Here is a 19629-nt window from a genome sequence, read left to right as displayed (position 1 = left end):
AGAGGGCCAGCCTTGGACACGGTGGGCCAGTCTTAGGCACAGAAGGGCCAGGCTTGAACGCAGAGGGCCAGTCTTGGACACGGTGGGCCAGCCTTGGACGCAGAGGGCCAGCCTTAAATGCTTCAGTCCGGCCCCCTGCCCCAGGCTCTGGGCCCTTCTCTTGGGCTCCAGGTTTTGGTTGGTTGGTTGGGGGGTGGGGCTGAGGGGGGGTTAGTAGCAATGTCCCCGCTGCCTGGTGCCAGTCACTGGGGTCCCGGGTCCTGCCTGCCACAGACTTCTTCCTCCTGGCTGGGCCCAGCTGGTGTCCCAGGATTGTCAGTGCATCTCTCCCTTCTCATCCCTCTGGTCTGTCCCTTGGTTTCTTTCCCCAGAATTTTGCTGAAAGAGGAGAGCCCGACTCCATTCGCTGTGACACCAGACAGCAGCTCCTGCAGCGTGGCTGCCAGGAGAGTGACATAGTGAATCCCCACAGCGTGGTCAGCCCAAGACCTGACCCACCTAGCACCAAGAGATCCCAGCTGACGCCTCAGAATATACAGCTCCGGCTGCGGCCAGGTGGGGCGAGGGCTTTGGGGGGCTTTCAGCGTTTCCCTCCTGGGGCCTTGGCCTCCGAGGATCCCCCTCACGGGCACCCATGGGCCCAGGGCTCAGTCACCTCCCTGAGCAGGCCAGGTGCAAGTTCCTGATCACCCACAATGGCCGAGCTCTAGACAAGAACTGTGTTCTATCCAAATGCCAAATCTTCCCCAGGTCTGGCACTCAGTAGGCACTGAAGAAAGGTTAAAGGTCAAAGGGTCAGGGAACTAGAGGTAGGCAGGGCCTCAGAAACCATCTAGTCTAGTCCTTCATTTTACAGATCAGGAAACTGAGGCTCAGAGATGGGAAAAGCCTGGCCCAAGGTTCCCCAGGTAGTAACATCAGAGGCCTTTTTTGCCTCCAGATCCCAGGCTCTTAGGAAGGAAGAGAGGAGGGGCAGCTAGGTGGTGTAGTGGATAGAGCACTGGCCCTGAAGTCAGGAGGACTTGAGTTCAAATCCGGCCTCAGACCAAACACTTGACATCTACTAGCTGTGTGACCCTGGGCAAGTCACTTAACCCCAATTGCCTTTAAAAAAAAAAAAAGACAGGAGGGAGGGAATCAGCTCAGTGCTTGGCACATAGTAGGTGTTTACTAAATGTTTATTGACAGACTGACTTGTAGGGCTCTGTGGCTTTTGATGGAAGGTGGTTCACTCTTCTATGGCTTGTCCAAAACCATGGCTTGGAAGACAGAGTCCTGGGTTGGAATGTGGGGTCCCACACTCCTAGCCCTTTGTGATTCAGTCCCAGCTGCTGACAGCGCAGTGCAGGCCCAGAAAAGGGGGAAGAGAAGTCTTCCTCCGTGGCTGCCAGGGTGTGACAAGCTGGTCTGAGGAAGCCGAGGGCAGGCTCTGGGAGAGGTGCCCTCAGCAGAGCAGCCATGCTCATTTGTAGAGGAGAGCCCAGGGAGTTGTGAGCTGTGGGGCACGCCTCGCAGTGGTGGCCGGGCTGGCCGTGGCTCTGCGATGACCGTCCTCCAAGGAGGCCTGGCACAACCAATCCCCTGCTTGTCTTCCCCGGTAGGTCAGACGGCAGCATTCAACCTCACCTTCAGGCGGGCCAAGGGCTACCCTATCGACTTGTACTACCTCATGGACCTGTCCTATTCTATGTACGATGACTTGATCAACGTGAAGAAGCTGGGGGGTGACCTGCTTCGGGCACTGAATGAGATCACCGAGTCTGGCCGCATAGGTACATCTCTGCCCAGGGCAGTGGGAGGAGCTGTCCAGCTGGGGTCCTTCGCAGCTGGCCCGTCGCTGCCCCCCCCGGGGGTCCTTCCCGGCTGCTTGCTTGGCCTGTCGCTGCCCCCTCCCCCCCGTGTGTCTCCCCTCTGCTGGCCACGGTGGTCCCAGGATGTCAACACACGGAGCCCCAGCCCCAGGGGCAGGGCTTACAGGATCGTTACTGGTTCGGTGATTTTGAGCTCAAAAGGATGCTAAAGGAGATCAAGTCCATCCCCCTTGTTTTACAGATGAGGAGACTGAGGCATAGGGGGTAATGTGACTTGCCCAGGGTCACGCCAGCTGATGAGTTTTTGAGGTGGAATTTGAATCCAGGGCCATCCACCACTCTTACCCTCCCCAGAGGTGCCAGCTGGCTCAGTCCCTCGTCCTCTCTGAGTCCGGCTCTTGTCCCTCTCTGAGTGGCCTTGTGCCTTCCCTTCTGGGGATCTCCTAGTCTTCCAGGCTCAGGCCATGCCCCACAGAACCGCAGACGAGGCTGACTCCTGGCCAGACTCCAGGCCACTGAGGACAGCAAGGACCGAGGGCATTTCTTTCCCTGCACTTCCTGAAGTCTCCAGAGCCCTTGAAAAGAAGGACTCACGTGGCTGCAGGTGCCAAGGTCAGGGAGGCTATTTATGACCAGGATGAAGAACCTTTGGTAGGACTCTGTCATCCTAACGTGCATAGTTACTAACTCTGTGAACTCCTCAGCGACGACACTCCCTTCACAGGTACTAGCAGCAGCTTGTCCACACCAGTCATGCTGACACTTACATGTGTCCTTTACACACGGGCCCACCCTCCAGCCAGAGGGCATGGGTGCTGCCCTCCCTCCAGCCAGACAGCCGTTCTCTAGAGCTAGGCTCCATGAACCAGAACTTGGGTTAAGCTTTTAAAACCAGACCTCAACATAACCGGTTTGTTGGCAGTACTGTGCGTCTTTTTATGCCTTCAGCACCCAGCTCTGAGGTACCCATGGGCCTCACCAGCCCGGCTGCCAAAGGCTGCTTGCTTCTAGTGTCCCCCCTTTGCGCCCTTTCCCAGGCCTCTTTCTGATCCCACAGGCTTAGAAGCGAGAGCTTCCTCTGAGGTCCAATTGGGCACCTCTCCTCCATGAAGCCTTTCCTGATTCCCCCTCAGATCATACTGCATGTACATTGTCGCATCTGGTGAAATGTAGGCTCCCTGAGGGCAGGGGCCGTTTGGCGGTTGTCTGTGAGCTCTGGTGCAGCAGCAGCTGGTCTGTGTTCCGCCAGGCCCCTGCACGCCCAGCTGTGCCTTGGCCCAGGGCGACGTCCATCTGTCACCTTGCTCTCTGCTTCCCTGCAGGGTTTGGCTCCTTTGTGGACAAGACAGTGCTGCCTTTCGTCAATACCCACCCGGAGAAGCTGAAGCACCCCTGCCCAACCAAGGACACCCAGTGCCAGCCCCCCTTCGCCTTCAAGCACGTGCTGAAGCTCACTGATAACTCCAACCAGTTTCAGAGTGAGGTCGGGAAGCAGCTCATTTCTGGAAACCTGGACGCCCCTGAGGGGGGGCTGGATGCCATGATGCAGGTGGCTGTTTGCCAGGTAAGTATGGCCTGGGGCCCACTCACCTGGACCATCCCTCCCTGCTGGGCTCCAGTGGCAGGTGCCGAGCATGGCCCTGGGAACGCTGCCCTCTGCCGTCAGGCTCCCCCCCCCAGAGGTGGGCAGAAAGGTGGGAAGGAGCAGAACCTTCTGATGGCCAAAGGCCCCACTGGCCCCTCACGCACTCAGGGGCAGGCGAAGGCTTTTGTCTGAGGGACAGGACGTGGGCGGTGGTGGAGGTCCTGACCCGGCCAGACACCAGGGCCCAAGCATGGGGTGTCGGCGGCACGGGCAGGCCTTTGGGGCATGTCTAGTCCAGTGCCAGCATTGTGACCCTGGTGACTCACCAGGTCACACAGTGAGGATGTGGACCTAGGTCCCTTCCAGGGCCTCAGTTTCCTCATTTGCAAAATGAGGGAGGGGGCAGTGCCTGTCTCCCTGCCTACCCTGGCAGTTCCTGGCTGCCTCTCCCCTGCTGCTGCTCTGGGGATGGCAATGCTCCCTCCCTTCTGTCCTGTGCCCCTGGACGCCATGGGCTCCCTCATCTCCTGCGCTCTGTGCCTGCAGGCCACATACAACCCCAAGTTAAGAATGAATGACTTCTCTGACAAGATACCATGCTCTGGGTCCCCGGGGATCAGCCCTCAGACTTGCACTGGTCCACTGGCGGATAGACTGGCTGGGTCCCCCGGCACCATGGCTGGCTGCCACCCCTCCCTTCAGTCACCCACCTTTCCCACACGCCTCGCCATCCCCTGGGCTTGAAGATCCAGCTCCATCTCTTACTTGCTCCCATCCCCCCTTCTCCCTGTTGACTCTTCCTATCCAACCTTGGGACTACGGATGGGCTCTCCCCAAGTACCTGTACACGTGGGCCAGAGGTGGGCACTGCACTTCCCTTTCCAGAAAGTATGGGCCAGAGGGCTCTCGGGCAGGTCCCCAGCACCTCCAGGCAAGGTGACCCAGTGCTGCAGGGCTGGAGGGGCCAGTCAAAGCACACTGACAGTGCATAAGCCCTACTCTGCCATCAGTTTCCATCTCCTTTCCACCTGGACCTTCAGTCCATAAGCATTTATTAAGCACCTACTATGTGCCAGGCACTGTACGAAGCACTGGGGATATAGAAAGAGGCAAAAGATGCCCCTGCCCTCAAGGAGCTTCCGATCTAGTGGGATACAAGCAAACAAGCAAGCTTAGACAGGAGAAACAGGAAATAACCAAGAGGGAGGGAGCAGGGGTGTTCGGAGGGACCAGAAGAGTCTTTACCACACTGGCTCCCTATGGGCCTCACAGGCCGTGTGGGGCCTCAAACGCCCAAGTTGCCTTCATGCTGACCATCTGCTCTTTGGGGCCAACTGGTCTGGTAGCGGAAGTGCGCCAGGGGTCCATCAGCCAGAAAATCACGGCCTTGCGCTTTTCAGGATGAAATTGGCTGGCGCAACGTGACTCGTCTGCTGGTATACACCACTGACGACGGCTTCCATTTTGCGGGAGACGGCAAACTTGGCGCCATCCTCACCCCGAATGATGGACGCTGTCACCTGAAGGACAACTTGTACCAGGACAGCAACAAGTTTGTAAGTGCCTTGAAGCCCCTGCCCCAGCCCCGCTCTCTCCTGCGAAGCTCCTGGGCCGTGCACTGAGGACAGCAGCAACATCTGACGGTGCCATCTTGGAATATGGCCTAGAGGAGGGAAGGGAAGATTCCAGGAGAAATGAGTGCGGTCAAGGGCCAGTCTAGAACTGACCAGTTTTCTGGAGCTCTGGCTGGCCTCGAGCTGTCTAGCTGAGAAAGGCCTATGGGGCAGAGTCTTGGGGCAAGGGCCGGGGCAGGGAGGAAACAGGCTCTGCTCCCATATGCTGGGCCCATGACCCCAGGGCTCCCCACCTTCCTTGGGGTCCTGTAGAGCCCATTGCAGAAACACAGAGTTTTTAACATTCTTAATTCAAGGAAATGCCAAATTTCAGTTAGAGGCTAATGAAAATAGAGTTGTGAATCTTGTCCGTCCATCCGCCACCAGGACAAAAACAGAAAGGGACAGGAAAAAAAGAAGAGGCCTTGTGCCCACAGCTGTGTTAATGTTCATTTGCCCAGCCATGAAGATGTGGGCCCTTGGCATTGGGCTTGAGTCCTGCCTCTGATTCTGCTGGCTGCATGACCCTCCCACTGTCCCGGGCAGCTGCTGAAGGGGACAGGCCACTGTTGCCAGGGAGCAGGTCCCACACAGGCCCCATGGGGCCTCTCTTCTTGGGAAAGGAGGCCAGTGAGCTCCTGGGCTCAGGGAGTGTTGGGTGTGGGCCCTAGCCACGGCCAGAGAGTCATCATAGTCCGGCATCTCCCAGGAGAAAGCTGAGGGCTGAGGGTCTGGGCAGGCGCCCAACAAGCTCATTTCGATGCTTATTGTGCGTGCTCCCTCCTTCTCCCTCTCTGTCTCTGTCTCTCTCTAGGACTACCCCTCCGTGGGACAGCTGGCACAGAAACTAGCTGAGAACAACATCCAGCCCATCTTTGCTGTGACCAAAAAAATGGTCTCCACATATGAAGTAAGTCGAGGGGCTGGGATAGGAAGACCCTGGTACCAGTCCTGCCTTGGACACTCCAAGTTTGGTGACCCTGGAAAAGTCACTTGCCCTCTGCCTCAGTTTGCTCATCTGTGACATGGGGTGATAACTCTAGCTCCCAGGGTTGTTGTGAAGACCACACAAAAATACACCGAGTGCTTTGGGAGGCACAGCCTCTGCGAAGACCACGACTGTTAGGGTTAATTTGACAGGCCCCCATTCTGTTGGCCACCCTTCAGGAGGGCTTCCCCCACACTCCGGGATCCTTCAGGGGCTTTAGTTCTCACTGCCGCCGTGTGGACAAAATCCTTCCCATATACAGCCTTTGCCCTTTCAACCCAACAAAGACGGGAAACAGCCCAGTGTCCCAACTGAGTCCGAGCTGGGCTGGCTGAGGGTTGTGGGGGATGTGTGAGGGGAGTGAGCTGCGAGGGGAGGGGCTGTGAGGGGTGGGGCTCTGGGCTGTGTGGGGAGGGGGTGTGTGGGCTGTGAGGAGGGGGTGTGAGGAGAGGGGAAAAAGTGGGCTGTGTGGGGAGGGGGTGTGAGGAGAGTGAACTGTGAGGGGAGGGGGTGTGAGGGGAGGGGCTGCCAGCCACTAACCCTGGTTTCCTCTGGCTGCATCCCAACCTCCAGAGGCCCTCAGTGGGCTAGAGATGGGCTCGGCTTCTGGACAGGAGAGGCACATTTAGGGTCAGAGTCTGGCTTGGACTCCAAGTCCTAAAACTGAGCATCTTCAGGGACCTGAGAGTTAGAGGACCATGAATTGAGAGCAGGAACCTCATTATCTCATAGATGAGGAAACTGAGGCTGGTGAATGTCTGAGGCAGGATTTGAAGTTGGGTCTCAAGCCCGGGACACCATCTCTCTGCTGCCCCACCGGCGGCCTCTCATCCCAGCCCCATATTGTACAAATGAGGAAACTGAGGCTCAGAGCAAGCCCCTCGCTGCCAAAGAGCAGTCCGTGGGGTGGAGGGGATGTCCGAATGTGCTCCAGCATCCCCCATCATTCCATTGGGCAGGGTGGAGCCCCTTCCCAGAGAGGAGCTCAGAGAGAGCAGGGCCCCAGGGCCAGTCCTGGGAGGGGCTGCAGCATTATTCAGGGGCTGGCTTAGGGAGGAACAGGCCCAGTCTGACAGCCTCACTTCACAGAGGAGGGGACTGAGGCCCCAGGACTCAGGGGGATGAACTTGCCCGAGGGCGCAGGGCTTGTTTCTAGAGTCGGGGCTCTTTCCAGTGTGCCGGGGTGCAAGGAGCCTGCAGTGGGCAGCTCGCTCTACCAGCCATGGTGGGAGCTGGCAAAGGGCCCCGGACAGGGTGGGCAGGCCAGCTTCCGTAGTGCAGTCAGCATTTATGAAGCCTCTGCGGTGTGCTGGGGGTCGGATGTAGGCAGGGTGGCTGCTCCAGTGTGTGGGTGCATGACCCCTGGCTGGCCCATGTGCTCCCAAGGTCCTGGGGTGTGGGCAGATGGGGGGGGCAAGCCCTGGGGGGGCTGGGACGTCACTGACTCCACCGGGTCACATGTTCCTTTCCTTAATTGACAGAAACTCACAGAGATCATTCCCAAGTCAGCTGTTGGGGAGCTGTCCGACGACTCCAGTAACGTGGTCCAGCTTATTAAGAATGCTTACAACGTAAGTCGGCCTGCTGCTGGCATGGTGTCATTTAGGGTCACACAGAGCCCCAGTGGGACAGCTTAGCTCCCATGCACTGCTCCCTTTCCTCTCTGTCCCCACAAAGCGTCCCTCCACAGTAACCAGCAAGGAAGGCCACTTGGGAGCCCCAGCCATGCCACTAGAGGTGACCGGGTGGCAGGCCAGCCTAAACCCAGGGTCGGGAATCCCCAGGAGCCCCTTGGCTAGCAGAGGGTGATAGTGAGTGACCCCTAGGGGGGTGTGAGGAGGGCTTCCCGGAACATCAGACTGGAGGGGAGTCCACAGCCCCACTGCCTCAGCGCCAGAGTGCAGGGCCTCGGCCAGGCTGCCCCGCTGATGGTTCCTTCTCTGCCCCCAGAAATTGTCCTCTAGAGTCTTTGTGGATCACAGCATCGTCCCAGACACTCTGAAGGTCACCTATGACTCCTTCTGCAGCAATGGCCAGTCAAGTGTGGACCAGCCCAAAGGAGATTGTGACGGAGTTCAGATCAACGTGCCGGTAAGAAGCCCCGACTGTGCCTTGTCCTGTGTTCCTGCAGCATGGGAACCGCGGGAAATGCCACACCATCTCTGGGACAGATTGGGGGAGGACGAGGAGCCACAACTCTTCTCTTGGACAGACATACCAGGGGCAAAACTGGGGGAGTGAGGGGGTCTCCCGGCCCCTGGAAAATGACTGTCTCTTGTGGACACATTTCCCCAACTCCCGAGACCTCAGAGGTGATAATTTAGTGATAGCCAGCGTTTCTAGAGCCCTTCGTCTGTGCCATGGTGATCTCGTTGGGTCCTCGCCGCAGCGTCGGGAATTCGATGCTGTCTGTGTCCCCGTGGTGCAGTTTGGGAGACTGAGGCAGAGAGGTTAAGTGCCTCACCCCGGTCCCAGGTCTTCCTGACCCCAGGCCCAGCTCCAGGTTGCCTCTTGTCTACCGCCCCCCCCCCCCATGGTCACCAGCCTTGACATGAAGGCCTCTGAGGAAGCAGGCCTCCCACCGCTTATGGGCAGCTCTCCCCCTTAGGCCTTTTCCTGACCTCGGTGCCTCCTGGCTGGGTCTGCCCTCTGGGGCTAAGCAGACTAGCTTAATCCCAGCCACGTGACCCCTCTGAGCCCACCTTTCTCTTTCTTTTAAATTTCCATTTTGTTCTGAACTTCAGAACCTGCAAAGAGCTTTGCTAGACCCAGCTGACCCCCAAGTCGGCTTTCTGGGGTGGTCCTCCACCCTTCCTCTCTCTGGGTGCTGAGCCCCCAAGGCCACAGATCTCGGCCTGTCACGTTGGCGAGGGGACTCCTTTGCCCTCCCCAAGCCTCCCTTTTCCTGTCCCCGGGGACTCTGGCTGGGTTCTGAGCAGTCCTGCAGTGGGGTGAGGGGGAATGCTCTGCCTCCAGGCAGGTGTGTGGGGAGGCAGCCCGGGTTTTCCCATCTCTTCTGAGGTGGCCGCTCCTTTCAGCCTCCTGAGCACCGGAGCAGCTGCCTCCCGGTAAGCCCGGAGGGGCTGGCTGAGATGGGGGGCAGGGGAGGGCACACTGGCTCCAGGGTCTTGTTCTGTTCCTTGGAAAAAGAGATAAGCAATGACCGGCAGGCAGGCAGGCAGGCAGGCGTGGGCTCCCCCGACTGAGGGAAGAGGAAGGGGGAGAGAAACGAAATGCTCCTTCATTTCTTTTCAATTTAATTTACACAAATGGATGAGTGAACTAGATGCTGCAGAGAGTGGGGATCTGCTCCCAGTTAGAGAGACGGTGTACCCCACCTCCCGCAGTGCACCCCAGGGCAGCTCAGGCCAGGCTGGGAGAGAAGGCACGTGAATGACCAGAGGGCTGTCTCCCTGGCCATGCCTCGGGCCGGCCTGCACAGCTGGGAAGCCCAGGAGGCTGAGCCCTCCCCTGCTTCTTTCCTCAGGCTCTCCTTCAAGGGTCTCTGGGCTACCCGGCCTCCTGCCACATTGCTGAGCTCCCCTGGCCCTGCCCCATCTGTCTCTGTACTCCCCCCCAGGGGGTCTCTGCCCCCCCACCCCCATCCATCTTCAGGCTTGGGGCTCACCCCCCACCCTTGGTCTTCTCTCAGATCACCTTCCAGGTGAAGGTGACGGCCAGCGAGTGCATCAAGGAGCACTCCTTCACGATCCGGCCCCTTGGCTTCACCGACACGGTCATGGTCCAGGTGCTCCCGCTCTGCCAGTGCGACTGTGAGGGGGAGAGGCTCAGCAGGCAGCATTGTGACAACAAGGGTTTCGTGGAGTGTGGCATCTGCAGGTGAGGAGCTGGGCGCCAGTGTGTGTGGGCCAGGGCTCTGCGGAGCAGCCCGTGATACGCGCACACACGTGCACGCATGCAGCACGGCACACGTGGATGCCTAGACACAGGCCCACATGCATACTGAGACACACTGCACATGCGTGAATGCACCGCACACACGTCTGCATGCACGCACACATACCCATACACACACACATGCACTTGCACATATACGCATGTGTGCACACGTGCGCTGTACACAACACTCCTCTAGATACCTAGACACATGCACACGCAATGCACATGCTTATACACGTGCATGCAGACAGTGCACATGCGTGCACACACAGGATCCCATGACAGGGCGCACATGCCGAGGTTGAAATGCCTGTCCTCCCTCGTCCTGGTGAGGACAGACAGCAGGATCCCGCCGTCCTGGAGTGGGACTCTTCTCACTGGAGGAGACTTTCAGGGCTTCCCCTCCCAGCCTGAGGTCGTCCCGCAGCTTCTCTCGGCATCCCTGCCGTGACGGAGCCCTCCTTACCATCACCGCACAGCTTCGAATGTTCTTCCGTGGGGGTGGGGTGCCGTGTGCCGCCTTCAGGGCTTCAGTTCCAGGCCTGGTCATTAAAAGCTGTGGGACCTTGGGCCTCTGCACCCTCTGACAGCCTTGAGGGCCCCTCCTACCTCTGAGTCTGAATGACTCTGCTGGGCCCTAGGCCCAGAAAAGCTTCACCACAGCAGTCGCTGGCCTGAGCTCGCCGGGTCAGTCTGACGCCAGGCAGGGTGTGACAGAGGAGCTGGCGAGTAAGGAAACAGACGGAGAGGCAGACAGACAGACATGCCGACAGATGGGCAGGCAGAGAGACAGGCAGGTAGGCAGAGACGGGCAGAGATGGACAGAGACAGAGAGACAGGCAGAGAGACGGGCAGGCAGAGACACACAGAGAGAGGGGAGATGAGGCAGAGGGCAGAGTACCAGAGAAGAGAGGTAAAAGTAGCCTGGCCGTGGGTGATGAGCACGTGAGTGCTGCTTCTCGGACAGGGACCTCCTAACGCCTCCTTCTCGGTCCTAGCCTGAATAAAGGAGATGGGGAGATGGGGCGGGACACACAGCAGTGATGAGGCTGTTGGTGGTGGACGCCCAGTCCCCTGCCCAGCCCTGGCCTTGTGAAGCAGAAGGCCTGAGAGAGAGAGAACGCCCCAATCCCAAGGAAATGCCCAGGGGGCCCCCGGCCTGCGGACAGCCACCGGGCAGGGGAGTCCTCATGTCGAAGAGGGAAGCCCTGGAGTTGAGTCTTAAAGCAAACGGAGAGAGGGCAATCCGGGCATGAGAAGAGACCATAAAAGGCAGAGGCCAGAGATGGTGTGGGCAACAGCAAAGAGGCCAGTTTGGATGGCGAGTGAGGTGTGCAGAGGACTTCAGGAACACCGAGGGGCTCCTGGGAAGGGGTCCTGGCAGGTTCACCTTGTCACAGACAGGAAGGTCAGGGAGTGTCCACTGGGGCTGAACGGGGGCGGGGGAGGGGGAGACTGAGCCGCAGGCCCCGGCCCCGGCTCCCTGGCTGACCCAGGACTCTGCCCTAGAAGGGGGCCGGAGCCGGTGACCCCCAAGCTCCTGTCTAGCCGGCCTCTCAGCTGTGCCTTTCCCCTCCCCTAGATGTGACCCGGGTCACATTGGCAAGACCTGTGAGTGCCAGACCCACGGCAAGAGCAGCCAGGAGCTGGAGGGGAACTGCCGGAAGGACAACAGCTCGGTCCTGTGCTCGGGGTTGGGGGACTGCATCTGCGGCTTGTGCACCTGCCACATCAGCGACATCCCCAATAAATTGATCTACGGCAAATACTGCGAGTGTGACAACGTCAACTGTGAGCGCTACGAAAGCCAGCTCTGCGGGGGCTCAGGTGAGGCCCCACGCGTCTGCCGGTGCATGGTTGGTAGACTTGATAGCACTGTTCTTGGGAGAGGAAAGATAAGAGGAAAACAGAACCGAGCCCTCAGCAAGGTTTGAAGGTGTTCCCCATGTGTTCGTGGCAGGTTCTGAGCCATCCCTGACATGTGCAACTTGCCCTTATGTGCCGAGGAGAAAGGATTCCCAGGGTTAAGACGTATTCATCTATTAGAGGCAGCCAGGAGGTGCAGTGGGTAGCATGCTGGGCCTGGACCAAGGTAGTCCTATGTTCAAATCCAGCTTCAGACAGGGACTAGCCGGGTGACCCTGGGCAAGTCCCTTAACCTGTTTGCCTCAGTTTCCTCATCTGTAAAATGGGGATAATAACAGCTTTTACCTCCCAGGGTGGTTGTGAGGACCAAGTGAGAAAGTTGATGCCTGACCTTAGTAGGTGCTTAGTGACGCCTGCTCCTCCTCCCTCCCTTCCTTCCTTTAGTCTTCCTGCTAAAAGTCACCTCGAGAAAGGGGCCCTTACTATCTCTACAGTAAGTAGCCACCTGTCTGGCTCTCAGCTCAGGCAAAATTAGTGAGAGCTGATGGATTGTGGGAAGGCCTTTTGCACACAGTAGGTGCTAGCTAAATGCTTATTTCTGCCCCTCTCCCTCAAATGGGCAGAGTTGGGCCAGGGACACTGACCTGGGCATGTCTGGGCTTTCAGTCCGGGGCAGCTGTGACTGTGGGAAATGCAAATGTGAGGAAAAATACGAAGGGAGCGCGTGCCAGTGTGAAAAGTCCACCCGGGGCTGCCTGAACGCCCGCAACGCTGAGTGCAGTGGCCGCGGCAAGTGTGAATGCAACGTGTGCAAGTGTGACCCGGGCTACCAGCGCCCACAGTGCCAGAAGTGCCCGGGCTGCCCATCCCCCTGCAGCCGCTATGTGTGAGTGAAGGATGCGCAGGGGCGGGGGGCTGAGACCGGGCGAATCACTGCGTGACGGGAAATCCCAGCCGGGGCTCCTTGCCACACTGGCTCCTGAGCCTGGATGGGATGGCATTCCTCCGTGGGCCTGCCCAGCGGGCAGCATGTGGCCCGTCCCCGGCCGCATCCCAGCCGGACGATGCAGGCCGGCATCACGCCACAATGTCCGTGTGCTTTTCTCTAGCTCGTGTGCCGAGTGCATGAAATTCCAGACGGGCCCCTTTGCCGAGAATTGCAGCGTGGCGTGTTCTGGCGTGATACAGTCCCTGGCTCCTGGCAAAGACCCCTGGTTGTGCAAGGAGCAGGACTCAGACGGCTGCTGGATGACCTATATCATGGACCAACTGGACGGGCACGAGAAGTACCAGATCTATGTGGAGGAAAAGCGAGGCAAGGACCGAGGCCTCCTGGGGCACCCTGCCCTTCCTGAGGGTCTAGGGCTGCGGGGCTCACCCCGGCACGGAGAAAGCCTCTGGATTTGAGGGGCCCTCTGAGGTGCCTTCCACCCCCAAGGCTGTGAGGGCGTTCTTCCAAAGCACGTAGAGATGCTTTTATCCTGAGAACGTGCTCACCACGGCCAAGGGACAGAACCAGGGATCCCCAAGAGAACGGCCCCCCCGGACCCCCAGGGAGAGCCGTGGCATGGGAGACAGGAGGGGAGGGGGCGTGGGGCCACTCCCTCTTGGCGCGCTCTGTCCTCACCCCTGGCACTTCTGATCCACAGAATGCATAGAAGGGCCCAACGTCCTCGCCATCGTGGCGGGCACCGTGGCCGGAGTCGTGCTCATTGGGGTGCTGCTGCTAGCCATCTGGAAGGTCCTGACGCACTTCAGCGACCTCCACGAATACAAGCGGTTTGAGAAGGAGAAGCTCAAGTCCCAGTGGAACAATGTGAGTGCCCGCCCCGTCTGCCCAGTCCCCAACTCTTAGTAGGAGCCTCAAAGGTCAGATTCCAGAGTGCTAGAGCCTTGGGCCTGCTGTACAGTGCTGTTTCCTAAGCAGCTCTTTAAGCACCTACTATGTGCTAGACACCCCCCCCCACCTTGAGAGAGAGGCCGACAGGTTGCTGGGGGCCACAGCACTCGCCCAGAGCAGAAAGTCTGATCAAGACAGTCTGAAGAGGAAAAGAGCCCCAATGGGGGAGATCCAGGCAGGCTTCCCTGGAGGAGGTGGCCCTTGGGCAGAACCTGGAAGAAAGGGCCATTAGGACATCCCGGGCAGGGGACACAGCCTGTACAAAGGTAGGGAGACCGGAGAGAAATGCCAAGTTCAGAGAAGAGCAGGTTTGGCAGGTCAGAACACAGTATGGCGGTGTAGAGGTTGGGTCATCAAGGGCCCTAAATCTGAGCAGGAAAGTGACCTGGGCTTCCAGAAAAGGGGCTTGGGTTGCTCCGTGGCAGATGGAGACACGGATTGGAGCCAGATGGCCGCTGGCTCCAAGTGAGGAGAGCAGCTATGTGCTGCATGGAGAGGAAGGGATAGGGATGGGAGGTGCTGAGGGGAGAGGCAAGGGTTGAGGAGAACGCCCTCTGCACCTGTGACCCTGGATTGCCGAGAGAGAGGACGGAGCACCGTGGACCCGAGGGCTAGTTTAGAGCTGAGGCGCCCAGGGGGAGCCTGCCTGCCTCTCAAGACCAGCACTGAGTTTGGGTTTTGTTCCTTAACCAATATCTGCCTCTTTGGGAAGGAAAGAGTCTTGGTTCAGCTGAACAGATACCCACACCCGCCATGCCCACACAGGATCTGTGTCTCCTTGTGCCCAGGAGATGGGCAGCGTGCTCCATGAGGAGCTAAGGAGAGCCCAGGCAGAGCCAACGTGCCTTAAACGTGGGCAAGGCCTGTCAGTGTTGCCACAGGAGACAGGGGGTGAGGCAGCAAAGGATCCGAGGCCTGTCACCGAAGGCCGGGAGTGGGCTGGAGCTGGGGACTGGGAGTGGTCATCGGGGCCAGATGCTGCAGGGTGGTCAGGGAGGACGAGAGCCAGGCACTGAGCTGGCGAGATACTTGGTACCCTGGGGGAGTTTCAGCCCCATTACAGGGTCAGAAGCCAGAGTGTAGCGAGGGGGTGAGAAGTGAGGGGGATGGGAAATGCCGGAAGTCAAAGCCAACCACCAGCCTTCGTCTATGAAGGCAGGAGAGGTCGAGGAGGGATGGGGGAGAGCCGGGCACATTTGTAGCTGGCCGAGCAGTAGCTGCTGGGTAAGAAGAGATCGATCGCAAGGGATGTCGGGGCATGGGGAGACAGACATCGGAAGCCTCTGGAGGAGATGAGATGGGCTGCGATTCAGGGGCAGAAGAGTCCGCCTTTGGCCTCCCCCCACCCAAGCCATCCCCCCGAAGAGAAGGGAAAAAACCCGTCCCAGAAAACTAACCACCCCATCATGGGAGTGGTTCATCCCCATGGTCTCCCCGCTCTGGCAAGAAGGTGGGAGGGGAGAGAAAGGTCTTCTCCACCCCACGAGCCCTGACCCTCCTCCAGAGCAGCATCTGTTCTCCTGGCAGCCATGCTACAGCCAAGTCTGTTTTCTGAGCTGTTTGCCTGCCCTGACCGAGTCCCCGTTTACATCTCTTCCCAGGATAACCCCCTTTTCAAGAGCGCCACAACGACCGTTATGAATCCCAAGTTTGCTGAGAACTAGGTGGCCCCCATTCCTGCTGCAAAGCTGTCAAGAGCCCTCCTCCAGTCGCCTTCTGAAACAGCCACATCTGCCCAGGAGAGCTGTTGCTGGCCCTGGGGGGCCGGCCGCTGGACCTCGGGCTGGAGCCTGGAAGGCGCCTCTCACAGCAGCCACCGAGGCCACTCCAGCTCCCACTCTGTCATTTGGACCCTCGTGAGATTCGGACCTGGCTCAAGGACCTGCCCAGTGTCTCTAGCAGGAATTTTTTCCACCTTCCTTGAGGCCTTGAGCGCTGAGCTGGACAATCCTGAAGGCGGAAAAAAAATCTCCCTTCATATTCTATTTGGTCAGACCTCCTCGCCCGTGACTCCTGCATGCCCACCTTGCCAACCAGGAGAGTATTTTCTGTCTCTTTCCGCATCACCCACATGTCTGATGGACGTTCAGGGGTCCCTCTGTCCACCCTGGCAGCTTTCACCTGCATCTTCTACTCGGGGCCTACTACTGACATTAAGGGGGATTGAACCTGGTGTGGAGTTTGAAAATATGTGACAGAATGATCTAGAAGTTCTAGGCAGTCGTGCTGAAAAATGAATAGACAGATGTGTGGATGGGTGGATGGATGAGTGGCTTGTACCCTGAAATCTGTAGGAGATGAAAAAGGTCGGTTGGTGATGTCACCGTGTTGCAGCTGTATGTGGGAGAGTACAGACCCCCAGGACGTTCCCCCATTGGGCATCCGTCATACTGAAGTAGGTTTTATAGGCGAGGTTTGGCTAGAAACGACCCACGTCTTATTAGGCTCCACGTCTGGAATCTGGCTCGGTGGTTTGGTAGCAGATACTGACTGGCTGGGTCCTCCCCTCTCCCCACAAAGCAAGGACCCGAGCCAAAACAAGGACACCCTGAATAGAGTTCATTGTGCTTCTGGTTTGTTTTTTTAACTTTTATTAAAATGCCAGCAGATTGGTCTCTGATTTCTTTTTGCAAACAAAATCCCATACTTTTGAGAGCAAAGTTTAAAGAAATACACGCTCCATCCCACTAAGCACTAACTATTATTACAGCCCACCTCCTCTGATCTCAGACAGACCCTTTTCCAGAGAAGAGACTTTTCTCTTTCTCTTCCAGGACTGGTCCCAGTCACAGGTTCCTGTGCTCCTGAGGAGAGGGCCCCTGGGCTGCCTGGCCACTCCCTCTTGTCCTGGGGCCTTCCTCTGGCGGGGACATTTGGCCAGCCCTAGAACTGACAAAGCATGTGATCCGTCAGTAAACCAGGAGCTTCCCATGTCCACCGTCTTCTCTGAATTCAGGGTTAGAACAGGTTGAAACCAAGCGAGTGGCGATGGGAATGAGCCAGCACAGGATGCCTGCGCATACTCAGCAGCGCCTCTGCCCAAGGTCGCTCTGGGCTCCCACAGCTCTGACCCTTCTGCAGCTTGACTAGAAAAGGGCTTCTCTCCTTGAAAAGGGGCCACAGGGCAGGGACCTGACCCAACCCCGTGCTCCCGGGTGCCTGCATTGGGCACACACCTTGGTTATTTTGCTTCCCAAAGTCTGTCTCACTGGCCACTTGGGTCTATTACGAGTCTCTCATGGGTCTTGGTGGGGGGGGGGTTTGCACCCAAGGGCACACACCCGGGCATGGAGTGCACTCATGATTCTCCAGGCCCTGGGGCCAGTCACTCACACTGATCAGGTCCCAGAGAGGGAGATGGGGAAGAGGTAGAGATGATCTGCTGAGGGTCAGTTCTGGAGGTCTGGGCTGTCCTCATACCCCCACCCCACCCTCTCTGACCCTGTTTAGAACAGGGCCGAGGCTCAGGAAAGAACTGGCATGCCATGAACGGGGCTGACCAAGCCAGTGTTGGGCCTAGACTTTAAAGTGGGCACTAGGAAGGGGCCTCCCAGCCTCTAATTCACGGACATCCTGGATGCAGGGGGAGCTGGGGGGCAGCTCTGGAGCCAGCCATGGCCTGCTGCCACCTCTGGGCCTGATGGAAGAAGGCCACGCTCACTCCCCCTCGATCTCTCCACTCGCTCCCCAGATCGAAGCAATCCCCTTCCCGGCCTAGGAGCCATGGAATGTCTCTGCTCTGTTCCTGCCCTCATCCTGCCCAGTCTGCAGGCCTCCCCAGCAGCCTGAGCAGATCGTACTTCAGGTCACGCCACATTGAGCCTGTTTTGCCCAGGCCAGGGCAAATCTGCTGAGGCTGCTGGGGAGGGGGGGCATCCCATCTAACAGGGTATGACACCTGGGAGCGAGGTGACCAGGGAAGGTGGGAGGCGAGGAGGCTGGGCGTGGTGGTGATGATGAAGCCTTGGCTGGAATCTCGGGCCCCACGGGGACAGCACTCTGGACCTCAGTTTTCCCACCCCTATCATCAGATGGGCCCTTCCAGTCCTGAAGTACCCCAAACCTTGGAGTCAATGGTGTCCTCACCTGGAGGGACACTTCCTGAGGCCTGGGATCTGAGGACTCCTCCTGGGCACCCTGGGCTGGGAGGAAGTGCCCCCCACAAGCTCCAGGGCTCTGCCTGGAAGCAGGGGGGTGCCTCCCAGAGCAGCATCTGGGAGTGATGGGAAAGGGAAGCCCCAGAGCCCTGGCTCACTCCCTGAGACCAACCCACTCCTTCCCGGCCAAGGCCCTCGGGCGTCCTTCCCACATGGCGCCAGTGAATGTGCTCCTGTGGCCCAGACCAACCGCCCTGCCAAGTCTCCCCTCCTGGGGGTGCTGAGGCCTGGTCTAAAAAGCCAGGTCCGAACTTTCTCTCACCTTAGGGACCTTTCCTTCTGGAGCCTAAATGCTTATCTCCACCCCCTCAAAAGGTAAGAAATCTTATCTCTTTCGAGCTTATCTCCACCTTGAAATATTTAAGAAAATGGCTCAGTAAGCACAAGAGGAAAACACAGCGTTCAAAGTCAGTTCCCAATGCCCCGTTGTCAGCCCAGAGGCTCAGAGAGACCACTGGGGGGAGGCCAGAAGGAAAACCTCACTAAAGCGGAATCCAAGTAACTGAACTCGGGGACACTTAGGTTTGTGAGGAAAATAAACCAGAGTGGGATGGCAGGCACCTTCAGCTGAGTTGTGTGACCCGGCCAAGTCTTAGGACTCCTCCTCCAGAGGGGCCCCAGGAGCTCCAGGGGAGGGAGGCCGGGCCTCCTGGCCAGAGGATACCAAGGGCAATGGAATGATCCCCGTTTTATAAACAAGGAAACCGAGGCTGGGAGAGGCCTCCTGCCCACCACCACCTGAATGCTGGCCAGGGTGGGGGTCCCCTCCCCTTCCTGGAGCCCTCAGGTCCCCGCTAGCTCTGGGCCTATGAACCCCGGCGAGCAGTGAGACTCCTGTCCCTGGCGGTATTCAAGCGGCAGCCCCAGGCTTTCTGAGACTGGGGAGGAGAGAGGGGTCGGTTCTGAAAGGGGGTCACGGCTGGGTCCGAGGCTAGGAGGCTGGAGGGCCCTTCCGGGGGTCAGATGACTCCCCGCCCGCTCCCGCGTGATGCCTCAGCCTCCCCCTCCACACAATGGGCTCAGGGTCCAGCCGAGCAAACACCGCCCCCCCCCCCTTCCCCCCCCCCCCCCCCTTCCCCCCCCCCCTCCCTTTCCCCCCCCCCTCCCTTTCCCCCCCCCCTCCCTCTCGGGAGAGCGTTTGGCGCCTGCGCGGTGACGCCCCCGCAGGCCCCGCCTACGGCCCCGCCCCACGCCTGCCCAGTCGCGAGCTGAGATTGGCTCAGCCGGGGGCGAGAAGGCTCCGCGTCCGCCTGTGGCCCCGTCTTTGTCCGCGTCCGTGAGCGGCGGAGGCCGCAGAGCGCCTGCTCATGGAGCCCCGGGGCCCGGCTCCGGCCGCACTGCTCGGGCCGCTGCTGCTGCTGCTGCTGCTGCCGCTGCTCCTGCCTCAGTCCGGGCCGGCCGTGTCCGCCCAGAGCGCGGCCGCTGGTAAGAGGGCGCTCCGTGGGGGGAGGGGAGAGGGAAGCGGCAGGCAAGCCCACTGCGCCTGCGCGACGGAGGGGCCTGGGGGCGGGAGGCGAGCCCACTGCGCCTGCGCGAGGGAGGAAGGGAGGGGAAGCCGGCGGCTCTTCCGGGGCACACTGCTCCCCCTCCCCCGCTCCCCAGGGCTTCTTCCCCTGGTTGTTGTCGCCCCTCCTCCCCCCCCCCACGTCATTCCTCGATTTTGGGGGTGTTGAAGCGGAAGTTATACGGAGACTTTAGGGATGCCCCGAGTCTGCGAGTAAGGACCCAGGGGAGGAGTGGGCGGGTACGTGGGTGCTTCTGGGGGTCCTTGTGCCCCTCCCTTACCTGCCAGTGCTTCTGGGGGTCCTT

At 59.1% G+C, this 19629-nt stretch overlaps 2 protein-coding genes across 2 annotated transcripts in view; both read left to right on the top strand.

The window, feature by feature from the left end:
- Nucleotides 1–16283, top strand: part of ITGB2 (integrin subunit beta 2) — a 26198-nt gene extending 9915 nt beyond the window's left edge. Inside the window, exons 4-16 of the mRNA XM_027857466.1 lie at nt 372–555; nt 1602–1772; nt 3134–3375; nt 4797–4952; nt 5824–5919; nt 7479–7568; nt 7948–8088; nt 9650–9837; nt 11480–11724; nt 12430–12649; nt 12873–13078; nt 13413–13579; nt 15265–16283. Of these exons, the coding sequence (XP_027713267.1) occupies nt 372–555; nt 1602–1772; nt 3134–3375; nt 4797–4952; nt 5824–5919; nt 7479–7568; nt 7948–8088; nt 9650–9837; nt 11480–11724; nt 12430–12649; nt 12873–13078; nt 13413–13579; nt 15265–15327 (2169 nt within the window). The 3' untranslated portion in view covers nt 15328–16283. The remainder of the gene's footprint in view (nt 1–371; nt 556–1601; nt 1773–3133; nt 3376–4796; nt 4953–5823; nt 5920–7478; nt 7569–7947; nt 8089–9649; nt 9838–11479; nt 11725–12429; nt 12650–12872; nt 13079–13412; nt 13580–15264) is intronic.
- Nucleotides 16284–19112: 2829 nt separating this feature from the next.
- Nucleotides 19113–19629, top strand: part of PTTG1IP (PTTG1 interacting protein) — an 18463-nt gene continuing 17946 nt past the window's right edge. Inside the window, exon 1 of the mRNA XM_027857415.1 lies at nt 19113–19245. Within this exon, the coding sequence (XP_027713216.1) occupies nt 19128–19245 (118 nt within the window). The 5' untranslated portion in view covers nt 19113–19127. The remainder of the gene's footprint in view (nt 19246–19629) is intronic.

This window comes from Vombatus ursinus, unplaced genomic scaffold, assembly GCF_900497805.2.
Source record: "Vombatus ursinus unplaced genomic scaffold, bare-nosed wombat genome assembly UNPS02012147.1, whole genome shotgun sequence".
NCBI lineage: Eukaryota > Metazoa > Chordata > Mammalia > Diprotodontia > Vombatidae > Vombatus > Vombatus ursinus.
Note: the sequence above shows the minus strand (reverse complement) of the source record. Positions and strands in the feature narration are given on the sequence as shown.